Below are 27327 nucleotides of genomic sequence, written 5' to 3' on the forward strand. Positions count from 1 at the left end.
TACATGCTTGGGGTTTAGCAAAAAGGAATTCCACATGCCACCATTTAGTACTTTTTCATTGTTTCTTTTCAAATGAAGCCTGTGAGCAGCAGAAGTCGACTTCTGGGGCAGTTTAGGTTGAACAACTTTGATGTGGACACAGAGGACAAGTGCTGGCCACTGGAGAAGCTAGAAATGTTGAACATTTCTGGGTATTTGGTGGAAATATAAAACTTCTGTGAAAAAAAATAAATGTAATCCAGCACCTGGAGCATTTAACCAGCTGCCCCAGTTATTCAAATTATAGGCAAACTTCAGATAGGGGCTTACCCTGGCAGTGCATTTACTAACCTGATTATGATAACGCTCCTCAGTCCCAGTCATTCCTATCTGGCTCCCTTTGGAGAGGGGAAGTCTGTATTGATGCTTGCAGAGCCCCTCCCCACGGGAATTAATGCCAGCCAGTGACTGCACTCATAAAAATGAATTGGAGAACAAAGTCTAGGGAATGTCTTTTTGTTTGCTCTGCAGAGGGAAAGTCCCCCAGAGACAGCGGGCTGAGGTTTCTCCTTCGGCTTGCACCACTACAGAGCTGCCTGCTAAAACCCCACACTGCAGCCCTGCCTGAGCTCCTCTGAGCACCTCATCTCATAAGGTCACCTCATTTTCATTCGTCGCTCAGTCTCCACAGAACCGCAGTTTTCATACTGAAAGTCACTTTTCAAGCAAGAGGTGAACCATGGAGAACCTCAGCTTTTGTAAGCCGCTTCCTCAGCTGACGGACACTCACTTGGGATTACGTTCAAAAAGCACCTAGCTGACACTTTGTGGTTTTGAATCTAGCTCTGAGATTTTCAGAAACGCTTCTCCAAAGCTGCGGTATCCTATTGCAGGAGATGCCATCATTTGGGCAGCTGTTCATGTACAGCAAGTTCACCTGGGTTCACGCATTTTGACAACTCAGACCTGGAAAGTTTCACAAAGTAAGTGTTTGTCCATCTGATCTGGCAGGAGTTCTCCAAACAAGCCAAGCAGATGTGGCTCCACACTGACCACAGCAGGGAGCAGCACAAGATCCAAGGTCAGGTCCACCCTCTGCCCGGCCTAGGACCAGTGGCCTGGCAAAGAGAGAGAGTATGGATCTGAGGGAAACCAGGAAGGTTTTTCCCCAGTACTTTCCATAAACCGGTTTATTTTCAGAAGCATGCAGACATCCGTTCTTCAGGGGCACACCAGCTTCATCGCAGGTCGCTGCAAAGCCCTGAGAAGGTCCCTACCCCTGTGGGGTGTGAAGAAGCCCTCCGAGAAGTTTCAGATGTCCCCACTCTGGGACAGCTTCTGTAGACCATCAGATCTCGGCTGCAGGGCTGCCTGCCACACAAAAGACAGGTGAGGCCAAGGCCCCTTTCCTTCATCTAAACTGAATGTGGTTTCACGGACCTTCTCCTGACTTGCAGTGACAATTGGCTCCCCTTTTTAAATTTCATTTCCATGTTTGTCCTGCTGGAGTTAGAAAAACAGCTGGGTTTTATGCTGGGCCTTTTCTTCAGGGTAAGTTCATCAACGCAACACCCCCCAAAAGTCAGCTGAGCTCCCGAATCTTGCTCTGTATATTATGTATGGCTCCCGGTCATCTTCCTTCTGGATCACAATCTTTTGGAGGCAAAGGCTGCTATGTTCTCAGCATTTGGGCAGCATGTGGCACATCTGAAGCTTGCCATTTTTAAAATCCCCCCAATAATCCCAGGCACGTGAGGCAAGCAGCTGCTGTATGTGCCCACAGGAGTGCGGGCTACTGGCAACTCCGTAGTAAAACCAGCCAGGTTGATTGGAAACTGGCCAGATGGCAGCTCCTGTAAGCTAAAAGGATTAATTATTTGGGGATCATGCCTGGAGAGCAGGCGTGATGAATGCAAGATACAATTCCTTGTCACGACTGTGTGTCAGTGCTGGGAAAGGAGGAACAGCCTGGGATTCAACAGCAGCCATCTTTGATCTCTCTGGGGACACAACAATTATTTTTATAAGGCTCACAAGACAAAAAAAAACCCTCTCTTTTAGCCTAACACTGTAGGTGTGAAAGGCTATCATCTACCAGTCTTCACTTTCCTGCAATTACACTGATGTCATACAGTCTTATTTATTTTATTACGTATTTCACAACTGTAGTGTTAATTAACCATTTTATTGGGTCTGTGTAATTAACCATGTAATGACTCAAACACCTACAAGACAGCTCTGTTGTTTTTTTTCCCTTTTAACTCACCAGGTATGACACTGTAGCTACTTCTTCTGACCGGGTATTTCACTACATAGCCCTCCCTCTCATGGCCGAAGAAAACCTCCAGGAGATTGTCCAGTCTAATTAAGAGCCATTTGTCTAAGCAGAAAAATCCACTTAGGGGGTTGCTGCCAAGTGCCCCTGACAGAGCTCCTCTGGGGTTACGGCTCCTGCTGTGGGTAATCGTGGTGGGGCTTGGTGGTCTTCTCCAACCTTGGCTGTGCAAGTGGCTGATGTTAGAGCTGGGGGGATGTGACCCACCCAACACAGCCGGTGGGGAAATTCCTCCCCAAACCTCTCCATGGCTTTCAATCTACACATCCTTGGTCCCGGGAAATCAGGCAAATCCCCGACGGGGCCCACTCTCCCCACTGGGCAGAGAGGTCCTGCCTGCCCTCCTGTTCAAGCAGGACCACCATTTTTAACAGCCGTGTATGAGCATGGTTATTTCCAGCACAGTTTCCCTGAACTGTGCCAGCGGAGAGACTCTTTTTGTTTTTCCTTTCAGACCCCAGCCAGCCAAACCACGCTCTGCTCTCCACCTACACGCGAGTGTAGCGTTACAGACGCTGACCAAAGCCACGGGGAGGGGGGAGGACGAAAGGACACGTCTCTTGTCCTCAGTCATTGCATCACCAGCTTCGGCCCCCAGATCAAAAGGCGCTTCCAACTGTCCCCATTCTGATGAGACCCCAATGTGGGACAGAAGATCCCAGATTTCCAGGGTGCTTTGCTGGGCACAACACCACAGCCCCTCTCAGCCCTTCTAGCTCCCTCCCCATTTGTTTCCGTGACTTCTTTAGCCCTAATCTGCAACTTTTCTGCTGTGGGGAAGGGGCCAATGTGTAAATAACGCAAACCAAACAGGGAGTCCTCTTAATGCCTCTCTGCAGCGGTTCCTCGGAGCCCAGCTGGATTTTAGGAGCTGGCCTGGGCCCGTTGCTGTTCCCTCACCTGAAGCCGTAATCCTCTCTTTGTGCCCTCAGTCACTGCCATAGCAACTGCTTGTGATGGCCCCGAGGATTAGTGCCTCGGGAAGGAAGGAAAAAAATAAAAAGCCCGCAAGAAACGCTCTGATGCTGCTTTTGTTACGGTGGAACGAATGGGTTTAGATGAAACAAAGAGCCCTGCTAGCCCTCGGCTGATCTCCAGGCAGCCACCAAGCTGAATGACCGGCGGGTTGCAGGGTTCGGGTTGTTTCCTCCTTTTCTCTGAGTCACCGTGTTTTGGCCTCCTTGCTGAGCCAAAGCAAGAGGAACGTGCTCGCCAAGGGCCTGCTCACCTTGCTTGGCTGACCTGTCCACCTAAATCAGTTTGCGTGAGCCAGCAGACGTTCCTCCCAAAGGGCCGCTTGTCTGGCTGTAATGCACCACAGAGCATTTGTGCAAGTTCCTGGGGTAAAAAAAGCAGCCTGAGAAAAGGAGATGGGTAGATAATGAATGCCCAGTGCACCTACAGTGAATACTGGGCAAATAAACAGAAAAGCCTTATGAGCTTTTGCCCAGAGCTGATCAGAGTCCTCTAAGTAACTGTACTGAAGACAGACTTTTAGACATCACCAGCAACATCCCATTTCTCTTCCGTGCCACAGCCAAATCAAGCAGCCCAATTGTCTGAAGGCATAAGAAACAACACAGAGGACAATACCGGGAAAATAATGAAGTGTGAGTCCACAAAGCACAGCCAAGGCCTCTGCCAGAAGGCCCTTGCCTTGAGAAGAAGGCTGAGTACCAGGGCAGTGTGGTAGAGGGGCACATCTGTAGCCGTTCCTCTCCCGGCTTGAGCCAAGGTCTGCCAGGGAAGAGACCTTCTGCCTCGTGACCGCAGCGTGTCTGCTGTGACAGCCCTAGAGAGGAACGGCAGAGCTTGTGTCCTCTGGGTGGGAGACACTCCTTGGATGTGGGCATCCCTTGCGGAGCAGCATCCTCCAAGCCTCCTGCAGCCTCCCACACCCCAGAGGAGCTGAGCCAACAGGCAGAGGCCATGGGTGCTCCCCTCCATCACAGCCACGTGCCAGACAGGAGGAGAATAGCAGCACCAGGGCATTCAGAGGTGATCCACACGTGTGGATCCAGCCAGGTAGGATCACACCTCCCCATTGCCCCACGTGCTGCCACTCAGAGCTGAATGCCTTGAGCGAGGGAACGTGAGGTGAAGGTAGGCGATCTTGAAAAGCTGGAGAGAAAGCTATTTGCATGTGCCCTGTACTAAATATCTTCAAGGAGTTTAATGAAAGCTCCACTCTTCTACCTTCAAGCATTCAGTAATGACAAAGGGAAGCTCAAAACCATGAACGGGGCAATGCGCTGAACTAATACATATTCACCAGTGCACACGTGGAAGTTGCATCAATCAGATCCGCTTCGTTCTTCACAGCCCGATCCAAGACAGGTCATTCATAATCTTTTTCTTTTAACTCAACTATGTGCTGGAGGCTGGTGCTTACAAGCTCTGTTTACCAGGCTGTGCCACTGGAATGGCTTGGCTGATGACTTTGGTGTGGTGTGTTAGAAAGGATTAGCTTCTTTGTGTGCATGTGCACCTGCACATAAAAAATGAAGGTTTTTCTTACTGAGAACTTCTAATGGAAATCTATGCTAGGATATCTATAGGGGAAAGCCCCAAAGGAACATTTTTCAGACTTTGTTTTTCCTTTTTGCTAGTCCTTTATTTCTCCTAATATGAAAAGAAAAAGGAATAAAGACAAGGTGAGAGAGTAAGACAAAAAGGAGATGACAAAACTTTGCTAGGATTTGTAGGGATGAAAGCATACAAACCTAGGACTGCAGAATCACACAAAAAGGAGGCTGGAAGATACATAACCAGATCATGCAGTCCCATGAAGCAGGACCAGCTGGACACAGGCTGCTGTACTGCAGGTCTGACGTGGTCCAAATCTGTTGTGAGAACTCCACCTGTTCCCACGTGCCCCCTCCTCACAGCGGCTTGCTTTACCTTCACCTTTCCCAGACCCTTTAGTTACAAGATGGCAGAGACCTATGAAGCACAGGCTGAGAGCTGCTGTTCACAGAAGCACAGCAAGCTTGCAGTGCATTCAAATAAAAGAAACAAAAGAAAACAAAAAAAGACCGGTGATGTATTAAGCTAGTAACTAAAACCCTTCACACAAGCTTCTTCCTTAATTAGTGCCTTTAGCACTGCTGGCGTAATCACGAACGTATTGCTGTGAGTGTTCAGTCAGCCATGACAGGCCCAGCACATCCCCACTTCTTGCCAAGTTCCCTGAAGCCTTTGCAATAGCATCCTTCAGTCTCTGACCCTGCAGCCAAGGGAATGAATGAAGGATGGATACTGAAATATATCTGTATGTGATGTGTGCCAAAATGAATAATGTTGATATGCCCATGTTATAGCAAATACAAGCCACACAAATCCCCAAAGCTAAAACCAACTCGGCAAACTTAGGCTGTTTTTTTTTATTATTTTATTTTATTTATTTATTTATTTATTTATTACAATTCCTAGGGAAGCAGATCCCTTCCTGCTCTCCTCTGCTCTGAGGTACATACGGCTAACCCACCGCAGCTGTGACCATCTAAGTGGTTAGCTCTGCTCTAAGCTAATTTTGCAAAATGACCTAGTTTAAAAATATTTTGAAAGAAATCTCTATTTGGGGTGTGGGTTTTTGCAAGCTGAGTCAATTCAGAGCTCTTGTTTCAAGCACACCCACCGAAAGCATTAGGCTGGTGTACCAGGGGGCTGTGGGAGCTGGGTTTGGGACCAGGAGCAGTGGTGAGCATCTGGGGGAAAGAGGGTAGGGATCCCAAGGGATGGCAGTAACAGCAAAGATATCAGAGTGTTAGTCCCTATTCATCCATCACTTAGTAAAGTTATACCTCTACACATCAGGGATGTGACTGTCCTCTATAGGGAGGCCTTTTCCACCACTGTGACAATGTAAAATGTCCTTGAAGGGACAAGTGACATTCCTGTCTGCTTTAAAACTAATGCCTGGGTTGCTAAGGGCTCTAGCTCTGCACAAACATGAATCCGATAGTAGTGCTTGTTATGACATGAAGTACTTGGGTGGTGGAATAATGCCAAGTTCGTGTTGTTTGGGAAACCCCATTATTATTACACTCCTTTTTAATTTCCTGACTTCCTGATGGCTTGTCTTCCAACCCGAACTTTGCATTCTTTTCTCTTTTTCTCATCTCTTAATTATAGCTAATGAAAGGTGGAGGAGGTAAATGTTAAAGAAACTTTAAATAGAGCATCAAAATTCCTTATGAATAGTTGTTATTTTCCAGGTTTCCACACAGCTTTAACAGTCTCACTCTCAAGTACCATTGCAGATGCATTACATTCATACCAAAGCTTAAGGGATTTGTTCAGAATGAAAATGAGGTGGAAAAATGTATCTGTGCATCTAATTCTTCCATTCTGGCCCTCTCCAATGTCCATAGGCACCTAACAGCCTGTCTCAGCTGGAAGCTGGACTGCAGTCCCTGGAGAGGAGTGTGAGGTGATAAGCACCAAAGAGGACAGGGGTGGTCATCAAAAATGGTATAACAGGAATTAGCTGAGTAAGTGAGAAATAGATGTCATATTCCTACAGTCCTGTTCCTCATCAGTGTTCCGCAGAAAGAATAAATAACTAGAGTAAGCAGAGGAACTTTTAGAAGGAATATGACAGAAAAACAAAATCCTGATAGCAAGGTCTATAAGGCTCCGAAATAGTCCCTCAAGGGGAGCAGTGGACACCTGAGTCATTTGAACGATAGACAGGACCAAGCACTGGAAAACACACAGGAGGGAATAAATCCGCATTAGCAGAGGAACGTTTCAGATGACCTCATGGGCTGTTTCCATCCATAAATCTGTGATTCTGTGACAAGACTTTAGCTAGAAGAGGGCAGCAGCAACATCAGAAGTGGATACACCCATATTATGTACATTGGACCTTGGAGTGACCACAGTGACCTATGTGTTACATGAATGACAACTCATATTTTTGGAACATTTTAGTACCTTAGCTATTTTCCATCTTGCATAGATTCTGGATCTGACTGAGGCGAGCATCCTGCCACCCAGTTCCCGTCACATTTACAGGGTGAAGGAAGAGGGCTGGGACATTTGGGCCTCTTAGTTGTTCTTTAGAGTAAAAATACTGTCTGCTCTGAGAACACTAGCTGTGGGACCTTCCAGCTTTTCTGTTTTTTGTTTGTTTGTTTGTTTGTTTGTTTCCCTTTCTGTGATCGACTTTTTGGGGAACTCCACCTGGGAATTTCTGTGGGATGAAAGTACCCCAAAGTCTATTGATTTTGATCTGGGAATGACAAACAGTAAGCCTTTCTCCCTGCACCAGAAAGAAAAAAAAGCAAATAAACAAACACTGATTAAATGATTTTAAAAACAGTGATCATATTGGTTTATAGTAATGCTCATGACTCACCTCCTAGATTTTTGATACCCTTAGTACCAACGTCATCCCTTCAAGCACTTCAGTTCTTGAAGAAACCATTCTCTTATCCTCCCAGTACAGCTCTGCTCTGTTCAGCCTTCATGCCCATTAGAGGCACCAAGGAACAATTCAGTTTTCATAGAATCACAGAATATCCCGAGTTGGAAAGGATCCACAAGGATCATGGAGTCCAACTCCTGGCTCCACACAGCACCACCCAAAAATGGCTGAGAGCCTTGTCCAAACACTTCTTGAACTCCGTCAGGCTCGGGGCCGTGACCACAGCCCTGGGGAGCCTGTCCCAGTGCCCGACCACCTCTGGGTGCAGAACCTTTCCCTAACCCCCAGCCTGACCCTCCCCTGTCCCAGCTCCATGCCGTTCCCTCGGGTCCTGTCGCTGTCCCCAGAGAGCAGAGCTCAGCGCCTGCCCCTCCGCTCCCCTCGTGAGGGAGCTGCAGGCCGCCATGAGGCCTCCCCTCAGCCGGCTCTGCTCGGGGCTGAACAAACCGAAGGCCCTTCACCATCTTTGTAGCCCTCCTTTGGACACTCTAATAGTTTGATAGCCTTCTTGTATTGTGGCACCCAAAACTGCACACAGGTGAGGCCACACCAATGCTGAATATAGTGGACCTTAGTGTGTGTGTAATACTGCCAGGAGGAATCAGGGACCTCTTTGTTCCCCAACAGATGGGAGACAGGGAGTTAGCATTAGACATTCCCCTTCTTATCTCCTTAAAAGTAAATCTCTCTTTCATACCCATGTTTGTACATGCCTATACAACATTTCTGGTGGCTCAGCCAAAAGTCAATCCTCTGAACAGAAATGAGGGTTCAAACCCCCCAACAGGTTCTCTGAGCTCCCAACCCTTCTCTCCTTCATCTTTCCAAGAAAAAACCACCAGTGTCCTTCTTCAGGTCTTTTTCTGCTCTACATCACCAAAACTCAGCACCTCTCCTGCCCTCCATCCCTCTGAAAGTATCAGAAACCACTGGGTGCTGACTGCTGCCCATCACACCTCAGCAAAAGGCAGCCAGCTTGCATGTAGCTTCCCTTCTCTTCACACAGCCTGTGCAGAGAGGGAAGAGCTCAGTTTTGGTATCCACCAGGAGAAGTTTCCTGTGCTGTCAGTGAGTCCTGAAAAGCCTTATTAGCCCCTCATTACCGCTCAGTGCTGACAAAAGGTAATAATCGTCAGAGCCATTTAAGCAAAGAAAGAGCTCCAGAGTGGGCCATTATTAATTCTGGGAATGTGATTTTGAGCAGTACTGAGAAATTACACTGATTCAGGCTCTGAGTGCACCGCCCGCCGTTCAAAGCACACCGTGTACGTGTGCATTCACGCACAGAGGCACATGTGTGCACGTGTCTTCCCTCTCCCGATGCCTATCGGGCAGCAGAAGGGATGTGAGCTAGTCTGCGCTGCTCCAGTTGGAGTGGGAAGGTCAAAATGCTGGTGCTGAGCAGCGTCCTGCAGCGACAGCTCCCATTTCCCTGTGCCACAGCCAGCTTCTGCCACCAGGACACAAACACCAGCTTCCAGCTTGGCTCCAGGGACAAAGTGCAGAAGGAGCAGGGCAGGGACCTCTCCCGGGCTCCTGCTCCAGCACAGCCCCACGATAGCTGGAGAAAGAAGGCATCTCATCTCTCAGAAGAGAGGGGAGTCTGCCCTTTAACACTTGAGCATTTCAGTGCCCTGTTTCAGTGATGCAACGAGGTGTGAGCACGCAGGGGAGTGACTAGGACAGTCTCGACACGCAAGGTCTGCTGCCGAGCGCAATTAGGAGCTGCTGTGATTTCCTCATAAACTTTGCGAAATGCTCACGTGGCAAGGGAAAAAGAAAAAAAAACAACTGGTAATGCTGGAAGCTTTTATTCTTTTATTGGGATTTTATTCCTCCAGCAAACAACACACACCTGAAAGTATGATCTCAGACCACAAACCCAGGTGAAGTCACGTCAGCCAACAGGGAGGCAAGCTTGGCGGTGGGGTTGGAGGCCACGTGCTGGCACACCAAGCTGTGGTGAGCTGCAAGGCAGCCGGTGAGCTGGCCACGTGTGCTAAGTACCAGGAAAAGACCAAATAACTACACATGCCAGGGGAGAAAATAAATCCCTCTTGCTTGCCCTGCTGCTCAGAGAGTCGATGCTTAAGGCCACATCCTGCCCCGAGGAACTGGTTAATCCTGCTCGCTGGAGGGACGAATGCACCCGCTGCCTGGGACAGGCCCAGCATCTCCCACCACCAGTACTTCCACACGTCAGACTCCTGCCAGATGGGGCTTTCTTCCAAGGAAAAGTCAGTGTGCAGAAGTGAGCAGAGTGCCCTAAAGTCACCCTGTCCCATCAAACCTCCTGTTCCGCTCTGCTTCTCACCGCTCTCACTCTCGTGGGAACGCAACCCACTGGGCCACATACTCTGGATGCCTAGGATTCATCAGGTCTGTTGTTCAGTAATTTAAAATAAAGAGCAGAGTAATTAAGAATTAAAGCTGCATTTCTGTGTCAGAGCTATTATGAAGACACTGCTGTAGCCTTTTGAAGTGATCTTAACCCAACTAATTCATGGAGAAGCTTTTTCCTGCTCCAGGATAAAGATCCACCCATTCACTCACATATTTAATTGAATACGAAGTGTTTAGACTCTTTCTGCAGAGAGCTATTAACCCCCTTACTCCAAAATCAAAACCGATGCCCTATTTTTTTTTTCAGACATACCAATAAAAGGAAAGTCATATGATTGCCCGACCTGTCTGGCTTTGCAGCTAATTTGGTGGCTTTGGGTTCTTGTTCCCGTTGTGCTCACTTTCCATGAACAGAAAGCAAAAATGTTCATGGAAAATGGATTTCAAAGGCATGTGCATAAGTGTTCCTGGAAATCTAATTTTACATTTGCAGTAAAAGCATCTGCTGCATACAAGGGCTGAGCAGTAAGACACTTAGCTGCACAACTCTCTTCACCCAGAGCAAAGAACAGAAAGCGTGACTGTATCCCAGTGAACGTAAGGGTTGTTCTCAGGTGTTAAGCAAGCAGGACAAAGCAAAATTCAGATGGTTTGCTACATTATTTTTAATCTGGCATGAACAGAGGTGTTCAAAGCTCATTTTTTGCAAGATGCTACCTGCAGGAGGAGATCTGTTTGTAAAAGCAGGGCTTGGGGGCAGTGGGTGTGTGACAGGCCCTGAGTACCATCTACCTACCGAGCATGTAGAAGAGCTCACCACATTACAGTGATGCTCCTTTACCAGGAAATGTGAAAGACATGGCCAGCAAGGATAGGCAGAAAGCACTTAGCTAGAATTTCTATAATCCCTTCCAGTTCTTGACTAAGATGTATCTGTTGTCACAGAATTAGCCGAGGACTGGCAAAAGAGCAATAGACCAAGGTGAGAGGAAAGGGGCATAAGACATGGGAGATATAAAAAGGAGCCCCAGTCTGGTTCAAGAAAAGCTCTGTCAAAAGCAGTGCATCTAAATCCACTGCCTCAGTGGCTTTAGAAACCAAGGATGAGATTGGCTCTGGAGGTCAGAGCTTTAATGTGCTGTTAAAAGCATCCATATCATAAAGCAGCGCCGCTGCACCAGTTTTGATTTAGCAACACCAGGTTACATCAGCTGAGGAAGTCGTCCATAAATTGAAGTCTGCCTCTCTGTAAACACAGTGAAGGGAGAAAGGCTCTGCCATCTTGTGAGGATGGTCCAAAGGGCCCACGGTGATGATCTGGGCACTCCCTCTTGCCCACCCCAATGTCACTGCTTTGTCACCCCCCTGCAAGGAGCAGAAGGGACAACGTGGTCTGGCTGCTGGCCGTGCAGACCTGTAGGTCTGCTCCATTTCGTGCCCTGCTCCATCCCCACACCAGTGGCTGGCTCCACAGGGAACAAGCCTCAGAATTTCTCCAAAACTGAAGCCTCAGTAGAAGAGGTTTGAGGACAAAACAATGAAAATAACAGCAGCAGATCACTCAGAGCAGCCGGTTTCTGAGGGAACTCAGACTTGAAACTGCTGACCTATTCAGTACAATACCACAACAGTTGTTGAAATGGCGTGGCACCGCAGGAATGGAAGGTGGCAAATGTTGCATTCATTTTTTAAAAGGGCTTTTAGAGGCCATCCAGAGACCTGTGAGCTGGAAAGCTGGGCACCCATACAAGGCAAATGGAAATCAGCTCTAACGAAGAGCAGAACAGCTTGATATGCAGATATATGTGATACAACAGGGAAGAGCACAGTCTGCAGAGCGAGAGGTCAGGTACTGCGAACCCGTTGGTGTCAAGACTTGGGCAACTTGGCACACTCATAAATGATCCAACTGCAAAGAGATGCAGAGCGAGCTCAGAAAACTGGATGACAGGTTGATAAAGCGACATATGCAGTTCACTGGCAGTAAATACAAAGCCAGGGACACGAGGAACACCAGCCCTAGCCATATGAAGTCCATCAGGGGCTCTAAATTAGCACATCAGGAAGGAAACATCAGGGCCACCAGGCTGAAAAGCCCAGCTCGCTGCCCAACAGTTGTCAACAAGGCAAAAAAAGAGCTTTAGGGATTACTGCAGAATGAATAGAGAATGACAAAGAGACCACTTGTTCTGTACCTCAGACACGGGGGCAGCTCTGCATAGGCAGAGGAGGATACAGAAGAATCAGAATATGGAAAAGACGGGGCAGAAATGTGCAGTGGTTTCCATAGGCAGGCAGGCTGACTGCAGCTTTGTCGCCTCTGCCATGAAGGGATATGAGAAAGGTCCCATCAGCTCGTGAGCAGCACAGAGGTGTGAACAGGAAAGCGTTGCTCGTTGTGGGTCCTGCAATGAGAGAAAGGGAGCACCGACCAGTCTGTTGGGCTGTGGGTCTAACACGAAGAAAAGGAAGCACTTCTTTCACACAATGCAGAGTTGAGTTATGACACTCGTTGTCACGGGATGCTTTGGAGGCCAGAAATATAAAAGAATTCCAAAAAGGGGTTAGCCAAATTCTTGCAGGCTTAACCCATCTGCAGCTGTTAAACACAATGACCCAGATGCCAGTCAAAAATTCCCTTAACCGCAGCTTGCTCACGGCCGGGCTGGTAACGCCACGCAGGGATTGCGCTATACTTGCCCTTTCCCTGCGTGCCTGCTTCAGAAGCGAGCTGCTTGATTAGCTGTGCCTTTGGCCTGGGCCACTGACACGGCATAATACTTCATATACGACATAAAATGTGTATTAAGTAACTAGAATGTGTTACAGGAGATGATCAAGTCTGTTTACCTTACATGAATGCCTCGCCTTCGGCAGGCACTGATATCTGGTGTCTTGGGAGAAAGGCACTTCTGTCCTCCGAATCTATCCATCATGCCCCCTGGCAGCCCGTACCAAAGACCAGCTCTTTCTTGATCTCTCACAGATGCGCTGCTAAATCCATAAACCATGACGCTGGATTACCTTTATCATTGATTTAGCTGTCACCACTAGAAGTAGTTAGCAGCCATGAAATAAGCCAGCAACCGCACTTGAAGCAACGTTCTCCCGAGGCGCATATTTCCTTTTATTAGTTCTTAAATTAATTCTCCTTCGCTGCATGAAGTCTGCCTCATTCTCACTTTGCGGGGTGAGGAAAACCCAAGTCCTGATCACTTTTATCTCACACACCATAATTTTGTGTGAGATCTCTTCTTTCTGCCGCTTCTCCTTTTCCAGCCGACACAGGCCAGGATGCCTCTAAGTCCCCTCCTCACCGAGGTGTGACTGCTGCTGGGGACACAGCCAGCGAGATTTGGGACGAACTGTGCTTCACCCGGCGAGGGACAGTCCCTCACTCCCATGGCTGGGTTGTGCTGGCACCAAAGCGCTCGGCTCGCTGTTTTACACCCAACTTACTCCATGTAAAAACAACCTGTGTTTTTCATTGCTACCGGTCCAGCATCTCCTGCCAGCTCTAAGCACTTCCTCTAAACCGAACCAAACCAAACAAAAAATACGCAAGATTTTGGGGCTATGTTAAAGTTGCCGGCATCTGTCCTGTCTGAAAGGGAAAAAACACCCCGATCCCAGGCAGGAAAAGAAAGGAAAAGGCACTAGGTGCTGCGCCGTGGTGTGAGAAATGAAGCCAAGAAAAACAGCATCTCAGGAGATACTGAAAACAAAACCAAACATGGTAAACAGCAGCAGAGGCAGATTTCAGAAGAAAGGCAGGAAGACAGTGACTAAAGCACCAGCAGTGGAACAGTGGGCACATGGAAACCGAGCCCGGCATGCCGTGGTTTCTTTGTTCTCGTTTTCCCTGCCATATTACAGAAATCATGATGTTGGCGAGATCCCTCTCTACCCAAGGGTCAGTTATGTCACTGCAAGCTGGTGGAGCTGCACTGGTCTACATCCACAAAGAAGCAACTTTCGAAGATTTCCCAGAATTACTGGGGTTTAAAACCATGCCCTGAGAACCTCGCAGCTGGGATTGTTCTTAAGCCAGGTCATACTAATAAGATAGATACAAAGTAATTAGAAGTACCTCTATTATTTTTCCCTAGTTGCAAAAAACCTAACGTTGGATGCAGACGTGTTGAAAACATGACCCTAGGAAAACATACGCATGACACTTTGCTACCAGTGCAAGAGTCACGGCAAACGCACACAGAGCTCTTTCAGATCAAGGTGACACGGACGGATTGCTCGTCCGGTAACGACTAAACCACGCTTGACCATTTTCACTCCATAGACCTCTCTCCCTGTCAGGTTTTATAACCCGATTACTACAGACTTGGGTTAGATTCAGACAGATTGCCGGGCAGTGAAAGGCTCAATATCCCATTATCAGATTTGTGAGCTGGCCATTCCTCTTCATTTGGTATGTAATAGAGAGTGTCAGCAATGTCCTGTGGGCTCAGGCTTCACAATGAGCCTCAACTACGCAAGGCGTATGTGCGCATCTGGAGCTCGGGTGACGCTGCAGAGAAAAAAACTCCACGGAATCAGGTGCAGGACAACAATTTTAAAACATTTTTTATTTAAATATTAAATAAAACACATCGACTAATCATTTTGGTGTACATCTCTCATTTTAACATAAGAAATAAAATGATTGTTCAGTCATGATAAAAAATAAACTATACATCTTAATTAAACCAATCACATAGTGTCTTTAAATACCCTATTGCATTGCAGTCTGCAGAACAGCACTGTCAAGATATCTACAAAAAAAAAAAAAAAAAAAACCTTTTTAAAATGACCTCTTTCTGCTCCAGCAAGAATTCCAAAGAGGTTCTACAGCAATTGGAAAGAAAAAAAAAATACTATGAAAGTAAAGTGCTTGTCATTGCTTAGGACAGGAAACAAAAGAATCTGTGGCCTTTTGATCCATGGCATTTAAACAGAACAAATATTGAAGAGGAAATTCTGCGTTTAAGTATGTGTGCTACCCCTTACAAAACTGAAGGCAAGTTGCTGCTTTGTGACGAGCTGGCTTCTTCTCACCCCCCTCTCTCCAGCCACCTCCAGATAACATTTTGTTGTTGTTTGCTTTGTTTTTTTTTTTTTTTTTAACTGCTGTAATTTAACATGAGACTTTGGTGTTTCCTCTGCTGCAAGGCACCACACATTCAGAAATTGAGCTCAAGCCATTTTCGCTCCCTGTGAAGCTTCCAGGCCACGTAGCAGCAGGCTGGAGGTGCACCAATACAGACACACAGGTACTACACACAGATAAAGAGGTTGTTTATGGAGAGCCACAGACAGAGCCACAGGACATCTTTAGCCATTCCTACTCCCACCAAGTAACCTAGTCAATCTTTGGCTTTTTTCTTTTTTTTCTTTTTTTAAAAACAAACCAAAAACAAACAAAAAAACAGGTATCTATATTATTTGCAAATGCGTAATACTGCAGGTTGCACAAAGCCAAGGTAACTTGAAGGCACCCTGTGTCACGCTCGGGAGATGGGTCCTTGAAGCATTTTGACAAAAATGCGACCGTTTTCCGACCTTCCAACGGTAACTTCCAGCTGCTCGCTCACCTGCTTCCACAACTTGAACACCCTACCCTGCCCGTCGCTGTAGGGGCACGGCCTGCTCTCCCCCTTATACCTAAGAAGTCACGCTCTGCCTGGGGAGGAGGGGTGGGGTTTATACCAGAAACACAACATAAGCATATTACAAAATATAAAAAATAACTAGTGTTATATAGTTTTCTGCTTCCTATTTATATACATATACAGCATTAAAAACCATACGAAAAAACACCTGCCTAATCCAAAACCTCATTTTGCTAGTATGCCAAAAACAAACCAACCCAAAACAAACACCCAAAGATTGTGCTGTTTTACTCACTTTTAATACAGTTTTGTTCAGAAATAGCTGTACTCCGTGAGAGTAGAATTCTGTTCTAGCCTATTCCTTTTGTCTTTGTCAGTATAGAATTATAACCTCAATATTGCACATTTCCCCAAGAGTCAGTTCTATTTGGACCCTGATAATGAAATGCATAAAAACATAATTAGCAGCGGAAATAACGATGTGCAGCGCTAAGAAATACCCCTCGGGCAACTTGGAGGCAATCTCTAGGAGGGCTTTTTAGAAGGAAAACCCTTCCCGCCACCCCGCCAGCGATAACGGTTCCCTCCTCAGCGCCTCTGCAGGAATATGAAAAAACTTAGTGTTTATATAAAGATTCCTGGTGATCATTTAGACCAACAAATTACACACGCGTGCATGCGTGTATACGTATGTCTACACACAGCACCCCAAAGAAACATCCCTGCAGAAGACCAGACAGTACGTAATTTGGATCCTGATATCAAGGGATACATTTTTCAAGAGATTACTTGCTTCTGTGCTAATTATAAGGTTGGTTGGTTGGTGGTGTCGTTGTTTTTAAAGGTTTTCCAGCTGATATATAAAGCAGAAAGTTCACAGTTTTCATTTAAAGTATACCTATCTGGGAGGTGCGGAATGGGGAGGTTGGTTCCTTTAAAATTAAAAGCGTTAAGAGGAGGAGAAAAAAACAAATGGCAATGCTTCCATTTTTGTCTTCTATGAATGCATAAATGCTGCATGCCACTGGTTTTCTGTTTATTTTCTTTAAAAGAGGTAATCATCTTCACAAACCCATAAGTGAATATTGTGAAAAAGGGAGGCTCTGGTCCCTTCTTTGAAAAGCCTCTCCCTGCTGTGTCACCACTACCGACAGCTGCTAATCTTGCATAACAGCGGAGCTGTATTGGTCTGACTTGAGTACAGTACCGAAGAGTTCTTCCCCAACCACATCCCTCCCTGTCCCCACAAATGCCCCACCCATCTTCCCCATCATTATTTTCCTTTAAAAAAAATTCAATTTCTATTTCGTATTTGTTCAGTGCAAGAATAGTAGAAGCAAAAAGACATACATATTGCTTGGTTCAGTTCTATAAAGTTGCTAGCTTTCTGAGCCAGACAGCCTCTTCACATACTTCAAAATTTATTGCTTCTGAGAGTCACTCGTCCGCACGACGCCAGCCAGCCACGGACCTACATGTGCCACGGAGCAGCGGTGCAAGTTCTTCGCAAAAAAACAAAACCACAGCAGCATCAGCTGCAGCAGCCGGAGCTCTCATTTGACCAGGACAAACTTCCCTAGCTGGTTGGAAGTCAGGTCCTCCATCTCACAGTCCCCGTGCTGCAAAGTGACAGCCTCGTAGCTCGGAGACTGCGCGGAGAAACTCTGCTGCTGAGACAAGGTGGTGCCAGCGGGAGAGACGCTGCTGCTGATGTACAGGTGAGTGTCTAGGAGGTGAGCTGCTGAGGACACCGGTGACACGCTGACACCAAAGAAGTGAGGTTGGAGCAGCTGGCTGTTGCCACCAAAGGCCAGCTCAAAGGAGTTCTCTCTTTGTAGCTCGGACAAGAGAAGAGAATTGGATGTTTTGCAGGTACCTGCGCTATCAGAGGAGGGGAGGCTGTTGGTCGCAGGTGTCTGAGACGTCTGGGGACAAGCTGGCTGAAGTAGCTGGTGATGCTGGAGCTGGAGCATTCTGAACAAAGGTGGAAGAGGTTAACTTGCATTGCTAGGACGGGTTCACGTTTTCCTTCCTCCTTTCCTGCCCCAACCCCCGATCCCAACTCATCCTCCCCCTCCCCCCCCCTTTTTTTTTTGGTCTTTCTCCATCGAACCTCTCCCTACCCAGCCAGTAAAATTAAAGCAACGACCACGCCAGGTCTCTGTGCTTTCACTTGGCTTTTCCTCATGTTGGAGAGGGAGACTATCACCAGAAAGCTATCTAGTCACAGCGTGGCCAGCTAATAATAGATGTTCTAGAGACGGCATGTGCAGATAAACCGGAAGCACTATTTTCCATCTCGCTTCTCTGGGAATGAAGAGGTGCCACCGCACATGACGTTTGAGGCCACTGGAACCGTGCCTCCTTTGTGGGCTGTAACTTTTCCAAATTACAAGGTCTCACTTCCTCGCCATGGGAAAATTACAGGAGGAGGCAGAGGAGGAAAGAAATCATTCCCAAAACTAACAAAGAAAAATACAGCTTGCAGAGGGGAGAAGTAATGTTTTCCCCCACGGTACCCAACTGCCTCTCAATCCAGCAACCTCCAAATGCTGGGACATCAAGATTTTAGTGGAACTGCACGTCCTGTGTTACGTATGCCAGCGCAGGAAGCCGCAAAGGAAGCTAAGCAGTTTATCTGCTGCCACACAGCACGGTTGAGAGGAAAGGAATCCCCAGTGACTCAACTCCCCAGCCTCTTCTGCCCCTAACCAAAGCAAGCCCTAGGACAATAGTAAACCTCCTCCAGGCCAGCTTCTCACCTCTGCTGCTGTAGCACCTCTTCCAGGAGGCTTCTTCCCTCTCTGCTGCTCCCGCTGCTGCTGTACAGGCAGGTGCTCGGCTGCGTGTGTTGAAAAGGGCTCATGGCACTCCTTGCTGCCCGAGATGAGGAGGACTGACACACCTGCCGAGCAAAGCCTTTGATTTTATTCAAGCCGAGAAACCCTTTGGTTCGAGCGTTCTTCCGCAGCTGCTGCCTAAAAGCCTTCAAGCCTGTGGGACACGAGGAAAAGAAACGCACTTTAATCCTCCTTAGCATTTGCCTAGGAGCCTGCTTTACAGATCAGCCCTTCTGGGCAGCTGCCTTCATTTGCGTGAGCACTGTGCTACAAGAAACCATGACTCTTGGGCTCATGTTCACGGCTCTGCCTGATGGCCAAAGCAGAATTGACGTGATGGAGCAGGGTCTGGGATAGCTGCACCCTCGTGTAGATGGGCACATGCACAGCAAGGGACAAAGCTGCTAGAGAACATGAAGTGCATTCCATATTTTAGGAAGAAGGTGGAGCCTGCCGTCCCACTCACAGCGGCAGAAATATCTTCATGGGCATGCTGAAGCAGCATGTGAGAGCCTCCCATCTCAGAACCTTCCTCAGGGGAACCTGACCCTCCTCAGGGACCATGAATACGAGAGGCAGAATGCCTCAGCGTAACCCTAACAGAGGAGCAAGCCCCCTGCATGCTTCCCTCTCCCTCTGGCCATCGGAAGGGTACAACACCCCAGCAGTAAAGCGAGGAAAGAGTTACCTTGAGTTAATGAGGTATCAGATGCTCGCCTTCCTTCTTGGAAGCTGACGGGCAGGAGGGAAGCACCTCCCATGCAGCCCTGGGCCTGTAACACCGGAGCGTCAGACTGGGAAGCTAGGAAGGGTGATGTCATCCTGGCTGCGGCCGGGCTCCCCGTCATTACTTGACCTGCCAAGCAGCTGCTCAGGGCCACGGAGCTGTCATTTGAAGATGAAGTAAGGCAGCTGTCTGAACTAGTTCCCTCTGTGGGGCTTGCTGAGGAGGAAATGACTATACCTGCAGGGGGAAGGAAGGACAGAAAGAGCATTCCCAAGATGAGTACGGGAAGGAACGAGCGTGACATCAGAGCATTCTGCCCACCTACACCGGCACTAATTAGCAGCTGCGAGCCAGCGAGGTGTCCAGCAGCTCGTGCTGTCACAGCGCCTGACTCCAGCACGGGGTCACCGACGTCAAACCTGCCTGGCTCCTGCCCAGCCAGCAGGGCTCAGCCAGCATCTCCGGGCCTGTGGGGCTTCTTAGCACAACACTCCGAAACGGGATTTTTGCTTTGTGAGCATTTCTGCTTGTTTAGCTCAAGGGGTTTGGAAGTGTACCCAATACAGGTAGGGATAACCTTTTTTGTTTATTTTTGCATATTTTTAATTTGTTTTGAAATTCAGTCCCACGTGTGATCACACCCACCCACCCAAACAGCGAAGCAAGCAGAGAAGGGTTGTGTCCTGCTTGTGAAAACGCTTCCTCTAAAATGATCCAGGTAAAATTTAAAAGTGCAGAGTCCCTTCCTGGAGAACCCTACTTATTTAAGGGAAGACAGACCTGAGGAGAGCAGACTACACTTCTTTTCTGGGCTTTCCTACACCAGTCAGGGAAAAATCAGCACATTTTCCCCAAACATTTGGCTGCTGGGTCACTCCTCCTCTGTCCTTTTCCTCTAGCTAAGGACAACCATACTTCTCCCAGACTTACTTACATGGAGGGGCATGCTGATAGAAATGAGTGGTGACTTCAGCCAGCGTGTGCCTCCGGCTGGTGTTGCTGGGGATGCGGATGGGGTGGTCATATGCCTTAATTTCATCTTCCAGCTCCTTCTCTTGCCTTACTTCCTCGCTAATGGTGGTCTCCAGCAGGCTGTTGGGGGAGATGGAGCGGTTCCGAAAGAGCCCATTGAAGTTGGGATCCACAGGAAAGAACACGGGCTGCAAAACACATCAGTTCACAGACTGAAGGGCGTTTCACTTATTTCTGCACTACATTTTAATACTCTTCACAGCTCTGGGGCATGTCTTCCATAGGTGTACTGCTTGAGAAGCTACTACAGCACCATGCCCAAGTGCAAAACAAAAGAGTCAAGGCAGAGAACAACAGTCACAAACTGTTGTTTTGGATCAACAGAACAATTAAAAAAAAAAAAACAAGACAAGTTACATACAGGGCAGCTGAGAACACCAACCTGTAATGGATTGTTCATGTCACAGTCCATTTCTGCCTGCAAGGATGGCTGAATCAGACTCTGAGGTTGCTGGTAAAGCAGAGATGATCGCAGGGTTTCACTAGTGAGACTGTCCTGAGGCATCTGAAGGCAGAGAGAGATGCACAGAAGCCATCACACACCGCAGTTCCATGTGATTCTTCAAACACTCAAGGCTCAAGGAATTTCAGAGACACCTTCTGTGCGAGCCTTCTCCACGCACTTTCTATCAAAATTAACAAAGCTGCTCTTTCAATGCCAACACAAACACAAAGTTCCTTCTCCTAACTCAGGCAATTAAACTGGAAGTACAGTTTGAAAAGGCACCAGGGGAACACTTTAAAGGGGGATGGGGGTGAGGAAAAGAATCTCAGGAAAAACAAACAAAAAAAAAACTGAATCACAGAGTACTTCTGAGGATCCTACAGGGTGTGTAACTAAGAAACGTAAGTGATCCATGCCTGAGAGGGCAGCCTAATCTTCTGGCTCATTACTGAGCTGCACCAGAGGTGAACTGCTCTCTGGATCATGACCCACAGGCCGTTAGTATTCCATCAGCATCCTGCTGACGAACAGTAGGCTGCATCCTATCAGAGGGTACAGACAGCAGATTCAGTTCTCAGAAGCCTCAGAGTTGCAGCCTCGTTTTTCCCATAGAAAGGGGCAGGAAAAGAGAGCCCACACATACAGCTTCCCAGGTAGATAACACCCTTCCTCACCTCAACATTGCTAATCTCGGAGCTCCTTGGCCTTTGCTGACGGCCAGTCGCTGGACGACTCGATAGCTGGCTGCTTCGATACTCCTTGAGGCGTTCCAGGAGCAGGTAATAAATTGCAGCGAAGTGGTTGTAGCTGCTGTTTTGTAGAGACTATAAGACATCAAAGGAACCTTTGAGTAATAGGTAACTCGAGATACAAGCAGCCACAACTCATCATTAAGAGTTAATAGCAGCGTACTCATAAAATAAGTAAAAATCCAGAAGAGCAGCGTGAATTTTACTACACTGACACTGGATCAAGGCCGGTCACTGAACAACGCACACGACTGCACCACTGGCATGCTGGTAGTCACTGAAAATATATTTAAGGGACGAGGACTTCTCACCTCCACAGTTCTCTGCCTGTCAATGCCAAGTGTCTGCATGATCCCAAGGACCTGTTCATTGTAGTCGCCCAGGTTGGAGTTGTAGTTTTGCATGGAGAAGGACAGAGACTGCTGCTGCTGAAGAGACGGGTCAGCTTGCATCCACTTGTGCTGCTTTATTTGGGAAATAGTTATTCGTTTTGTTGGGTCCACGACCAACATCCGTCGGATTAGCGTTTCACAGTCTGGATGACAAAGATAAACTCATGAGCAAGGGGTGAAAATGACAGTCCAGCCCCAGGTCATTGCTAAGAAACTTTCCCACCACCAGCATTTGTCATCTGTGAAAATGGGAATTAAGAGATTTTTGAGCAGCTGATGCATGGTGTGACTACTAAATATTCAAGCCAGCACAGGAAAGGCCAACACACATTTCATAAAAGCTACGTGTCACTACAGGAAATGAAGCTGTACTGGCTAGCAGCAGCTTTCAGGTGACTTTCCACCTTGCAGTAGCGCTAATTGTGAGTGGATGCAGGTTTAAATCCACTTGAAGCAGGTCAGAATTCAGTACAGAACTACTGCACAACTACTGTGCATACTCAGATACAACTTCCTGGTCCATGCCTACTGCTAATTTGTTTATAACCGGGGAATCAAAGCCATTCATGGCTAAAACTGATAAAGGTCACACTTCAAAAGATATTATTCACTTGAAGAGAGAGGCACATTCACTTTTCTGCATCCCAGTCAGGGACAGGTGATAATATGCCTCAGTTCCTTTTTCTCACCAGCCTGTTTGAGCGCAAGCATTCAAGAAACAGTACTAAGCCTCACTATTTCTGCTGCCCTTGGCAGCAAAGCCACACTGAAAAGTTCCCCTGCTGCATAGTTTGAGTATCTTAGAACTGCACCCATCTCAGCATTGCAGGCTCATTAAAAGTCTGTCTTCTCTCTTTTCTAAGTGATTATTTCTTCACCTAGGGTTGCATTTATTTTTGTAATCCGCAGAGGTACTCTGAGAGAGGAAACGGTAACGTTTTAGCTGCACCATAAAGTAGGTATCAGAAAAGAAAGTGTGTGCAACCAGGCCCTGAACTTACGTCCTACCCTACAGAAATTACTGGATGCATAATGACAGGGGGATTGCCAGCTGCAAAACCAGTCCCATCTGTCACTGCCCCAAGAAGGAACAGGACAACTATTCCTTTACTCACAGTTCCTTTTCTAACATTAAGGATCTGAATAAAAAGCACCTTCGGACATGAAGTACGGGATGCGGAACCGCCCCTCCAGCACTCTTTGCCTCAGAGTTGGTAAGTTGGGTCCATCAAAAGGCAGAGAACCACAGACAAGGACGTACAGCACCACCCCAAGGCTCTGTCAACAGAAAACAGCACAGCGTATGAGCGACTCCAGCAGAAGCAATGGTTTTGAAAGCCCACAGTCCCTAAGAAACTGTGAAATGCAAATTCTAAGGAATTTCAAGCTCACCCATATATCGAGGTGAGGGCCTTCATATTCCTTGCCTTCAAACACTTCTGGAGCTGCATAGGGTGGGCTTCCACACCAAGTGGAGAGGGGTTCTCCTGACTTGTAGAAGTTTCCGAAGCCAAAGTCTGGAAGGAAGGTGAAAGTCTGGGGTAAGACATCACTCAACTACATGCAAACATTTCAGAAGCAGCAGAAAACGTGTTACTTTGTTCTCCACACATTCATTTGAACTACTCTTTTTTGTCCAGAACATACATACAAAGAACTATCAGTAACTTCTATTTAATTTTCAGTTACTGTAAGTACATTTATTGGATCACGGTAGGGAGACTGAGTTTGACTACATGCCTAACACTGGTCATAGAGTAAGTGTGCATTTCTCAGTACCTGCTAACTTGATATTCATGTTAGCATCTAGCAGAAGGTTCTCTGTTTTGAGATCTCTGTGCACTATGTGGTGGCTGTGACAATATTCCACCGCTGAAAGAATCTGCCAGAACTTCTTCCGCGCTTCACTTTCACTCAAGTGCCCGTTGGAGGTCAGATGATCTGCAAGACCAAAAAAGAACACAAAATTTAGAAACACCTGGAAGAAGCTTTTTGTAATATTCCATGTGCTGTACTTGCTTTTTGACAACACCAAGCCTGGATTTGTAGCCAGAACATGTATTACTCAGGACTGACAGCAACAAAGCCACAACTTCTAAATCTAAAGAACCATTAGTTACTGCAGCGAGAACTTACCAAACATTTCTCCATTCTTCGCAAACTCGGTGACAATGTAAAGCATATCCTTTGTCTCCATAACCTGTCGAGACACAAGAAAGGACATGCTTAAAGAAATGCAGACCTCTGTAGTTTCTTTCATTTCTCTAAATGTATTCTCAGACATATTGGTTCAATTATTTATTTGCTGCAGCAGCTGGCAGTAAAGACATTTAATTTTGCACCACAACGATCTTTCCTAGCAAACTGGTAATGAAAAAGATAACAAAACATTGCTCATGCCTACCACATTCAACAGCTTCCCATACCATTGCTCTTCTTGCCATTACCATGTCACCTGATTTCCATAAGATAACTGGTGAGCATTTCCATACTTTTGTACATTTCCCTGAATTCCTTTTTTTTGGTTAAAATATGCATATAAAGTTTTATAATTCACTGGACATATTTTGAGCACTCAAAGACACGTAAATTTACTTGAAGTCATCTTTGCTTCATGGCTAGCAGGTACTCAGATCACAGGAGATGCCTAGAACTTGGAAAATCAGGAAGTCATTCATATCAGACACCCCACTCCCATTCAGCATTGGCTGGGGACGTGGCAAGCCGCCCATGCAAGTGAAGATAGGTAGCTGTTTGTGTAACTGCACTGCCTGAGGCACATCAACAACTGTCAATATATTGCTCAATGTTCACCTATCAATCTTGTGTCAACTTCCTCTGACACTTGTTATTTTACACATCTTTGGAGGGAAAGAACAAACAAACAAACAATGCTGAGTGTTTTCAAATTCATATTCAATTACTATGCTACGTCTTTTAAATGTTGCCTTTCAGGTTTAAAAACAAACAAACAAACAAGAACAACAACAACAACAAATTTCCCTAGAACTGGACACAAAAGGAACAGGTATTTTGGTTTGGAAGCAGAAGGCTCGCAACAGGTTAACAATCAAACAAGCGCCAATAGGACTTCAAAGGCTGCAGTTTCCAGCCTCCCAAAGGTAACTTTTTTCTAAGTCTCTCGTCCTCCCCTCACTACAAGTACACACAGACACAAAACGAAAATAAACAAATGGGGAGCAAAGGAAGAGAGGTTCCCAGTTTAAAAAAAAAAAATGAAGGAAAGTGTTCCGGGAAAGTTGCCAGCTGGATGAAATTAAGATGCCGTGCTGAAACTAAAACAATGACGAAATAATACAAGAACACACACCCTACATCGGCATGTCATCTAATTCCATCCCTGCTTCTCAGTCTCCACCAAACAGGTAAAGCATCGATTCCAACAACAAAGAAAAGAAAACTGCTGAAAAGAAATTACGGCGCACTACCAACGTCATTTGCTCAATCAGGTGAGGTGGTTCAACTAGATGGAATTTAACCTGCTTTTCTAAAAGCTTCAAAATAGTATTTAGTATTTTCACCCACATCATTCCACTGAAATGAAATCAACAGGACTGTTAGAATGTCTCGGTATATCCTACACTGCCCTATGGGCAACAATGACGTCAGATGTTAACGCAGAATCATTTTTGTTACGATGTTTAATACTATAAATATCAGGCACTTCGTGTGTGTCAAGGTCTTTAAAAATAATACCTTGCCTAAGCACCTGCCTTACTGGCTTTTCAGCCTTACACGTTAATTAACTTTTTTTTTTAAGCTAGCAAACCCAACGGTAAGATCGCAACTGGTCATAGTGTGTACTACCGCACATGGCATTTCAGCCCTGCTGCTTCCTTTCTTCTTCTATTCCTCCCCCCCTGCCCTTCTGGACAAGTCCAGACGGACTGTGATACATCTTCTTCTCCAGTCCACATGGCACTATTTAAGATGATTAAGAGGAACTTACACCAAATGCTAATTAGATCAAATGTTTAGAATTTGCAAAGCAGTCCTTGCTCACTAGACAGACGCAATCCTGTTTTCTGCACAACACATTAATTTGTTCCGACTGTTAAAAAAAAACAAACAGTGCAGAAATTGAAAGAAACTAAATCAAAATTCATATTGTGAAACTCTACAAGTGAAAAGATATTTTAAATCCATTTTTAGAACTATGCAAACTGGAGTGGAATAACCAAAAAGGTCATTTTCGGACATATTTTAAGATATCAACATTTCTAGGCTTTTTTTTTTTTTTTGCTGGTGATTCTAAAGCCCTTTCACTTATGGCAAGCTCAACTTCTGCGCACACGACTCTGCTGTCCTAGAAGAGTTTAAGCCTTCCTCTTATCAAAAGCATGTAAGAAGTTCCAACCTTCTACACTAGAAAAGCAGAGGAGTTAGGAAGGCAAATTAAACGTAGAAGTTCAGATAGTTCGTTTCAGATCAAGAAACCGATTTCAGTCTGTTTTAGTGCTTTTGTTTTAATTGTATTGTTTCAAGCAATTTGCCAAAAAGCTGTCTGAAGTATCAGAATCTTGTTCAAAGAATGATGAATGACTTTTTTTTTAAAAGAAAAAACACCACAGGTTTTGAAGAACGCGCTTTAAATAAACTATTTCTATTTGCGTTTTCTCTGCAAATATTTGATGTGAAATCATGTGCAAGACACGCGTATGTCATTCACATGCTGTGCTTCAAAGCCGACCTCTTACCTGGTATAGCTTGATAATGTGTGGATGATTCAAAAGCTTCATTATCTGAACTTCTCTATAAATCTTCTCCAGATTGCTTGGGTCTAACCTTGTTTTGTCTATTATTTTTATTGCAACCTGCAGATTAAAGAATTAAGAAAATAAAACAAATTCAGGCATTGCAAAATAGGTATTCCTAGAAAAAAGACCCACAGCACCACATGCAAAACCACACACAAGCTCACAAAATCCACATAAAGTAGCCTCTAAAGTACGGTCCCGGCAAAGCTGATTTTTCTGAACTACACAGAATTCACGACAGAGCGTTTTCATTTTTCTTTTCTACGTCAAAGGATTACACGTAAGGTAGTGAACAGAATTGTAGAAATTAGCACTGGGCAGGATTCGGTAAATCTTTTAATCCACCCCATGCTAGTGAAAAACTGATTTCTGTAACAGGCTGTTTCCTACTCGAGCGACCGGTGTGACTTTGACATGTACTGCACATGGAAATACAGCTGCATGCCCATTAGGAAATTATCTCTGCGAACACTGCAAGTTCTTTGTTCTCCAAACGTACACGCTGAATGAAAAAATTAAACCTGTCTAAAGAGTTCTAGAGCTCCTCAGTCTGTTGGACTCTTAGAGAAGTAGGAGGGATGGAGAGAAGGTATCGTGCTAGTTGGTGAGGTTGTTTTTGATGTGTTCTTGCTTTAGTTTTACACCAACTCCGTGGGGCACAGGCTGCTAG

The 27327-nt window shown here is 46.2% G+C and overlaps 1 protein-coding gene across 1 annotated transcript in view; it reads right to left on the minus strand.

The window, feature by feature from the left end:
* Positions 1-14652: 14652 nt before the first annotated feature.
* The window catches only part of SIK1 (salt inducible kinase 1), a 38481-nt gene continuing 25806 nt past the window's right edge, over positions 14653-27327 (minus strand). Inside the window, exons 4-15 of the mRNA XM_035315920.1 lie at positions 26598-26714; positions 24016-24079; positions 23659-23820; positions 23272-23396; positions 23034-23157; positions 21799-22022; positions 21413-21562; positions 20676-20798; positions 20196-20421; positions 19223-19498; positions 18457-18688; positions 14653-17668 (exon numbers count right to left, since the gene is read on the minus strand). Coding sequence (XP_035171811.1) covers positions 17248-17668; positions 18457-18688; positions 19223-19498; positions 20196-20421; positions 20676-20798; positions 21413-21562; positions 21799-22022; positions 23034-23157; positions 23272-23396; positions 23659-23820; positions 24016-24079; positions 26598-26714 — 2244 coding nt within the window. The 3' untranslated portion in view covers positions 14653-17247. The remainder of the gene's footprint in view (positions 17669-18456; positions 18689-19222; positions 19499-20195; positions 20422-20675; positions 20799-21412; positions 21563-21798; positions 22023-23033; positions 23158-23271; positions 23397-23658; positions 23821-24015; positions 24080-26597; positions 26715-27327) is intronic.

The sequence above is a fragment of the Oxyura jamaicensis genome, chromosome 1, assembly GCF_011077185.1.
Source record: "Oxyura jamaicensis isolate SHBP4307 breed ruddy duck chromosome 1, BPBGC_Ojam_1.0, whole genome shotgun sequence".
NCBI classification, from domain to species: Eukaryota; Metazoa; Chordata; class Aves; order Anseriformes; family Anatidae; genus Oxyura; species Oxyura jamaicensis.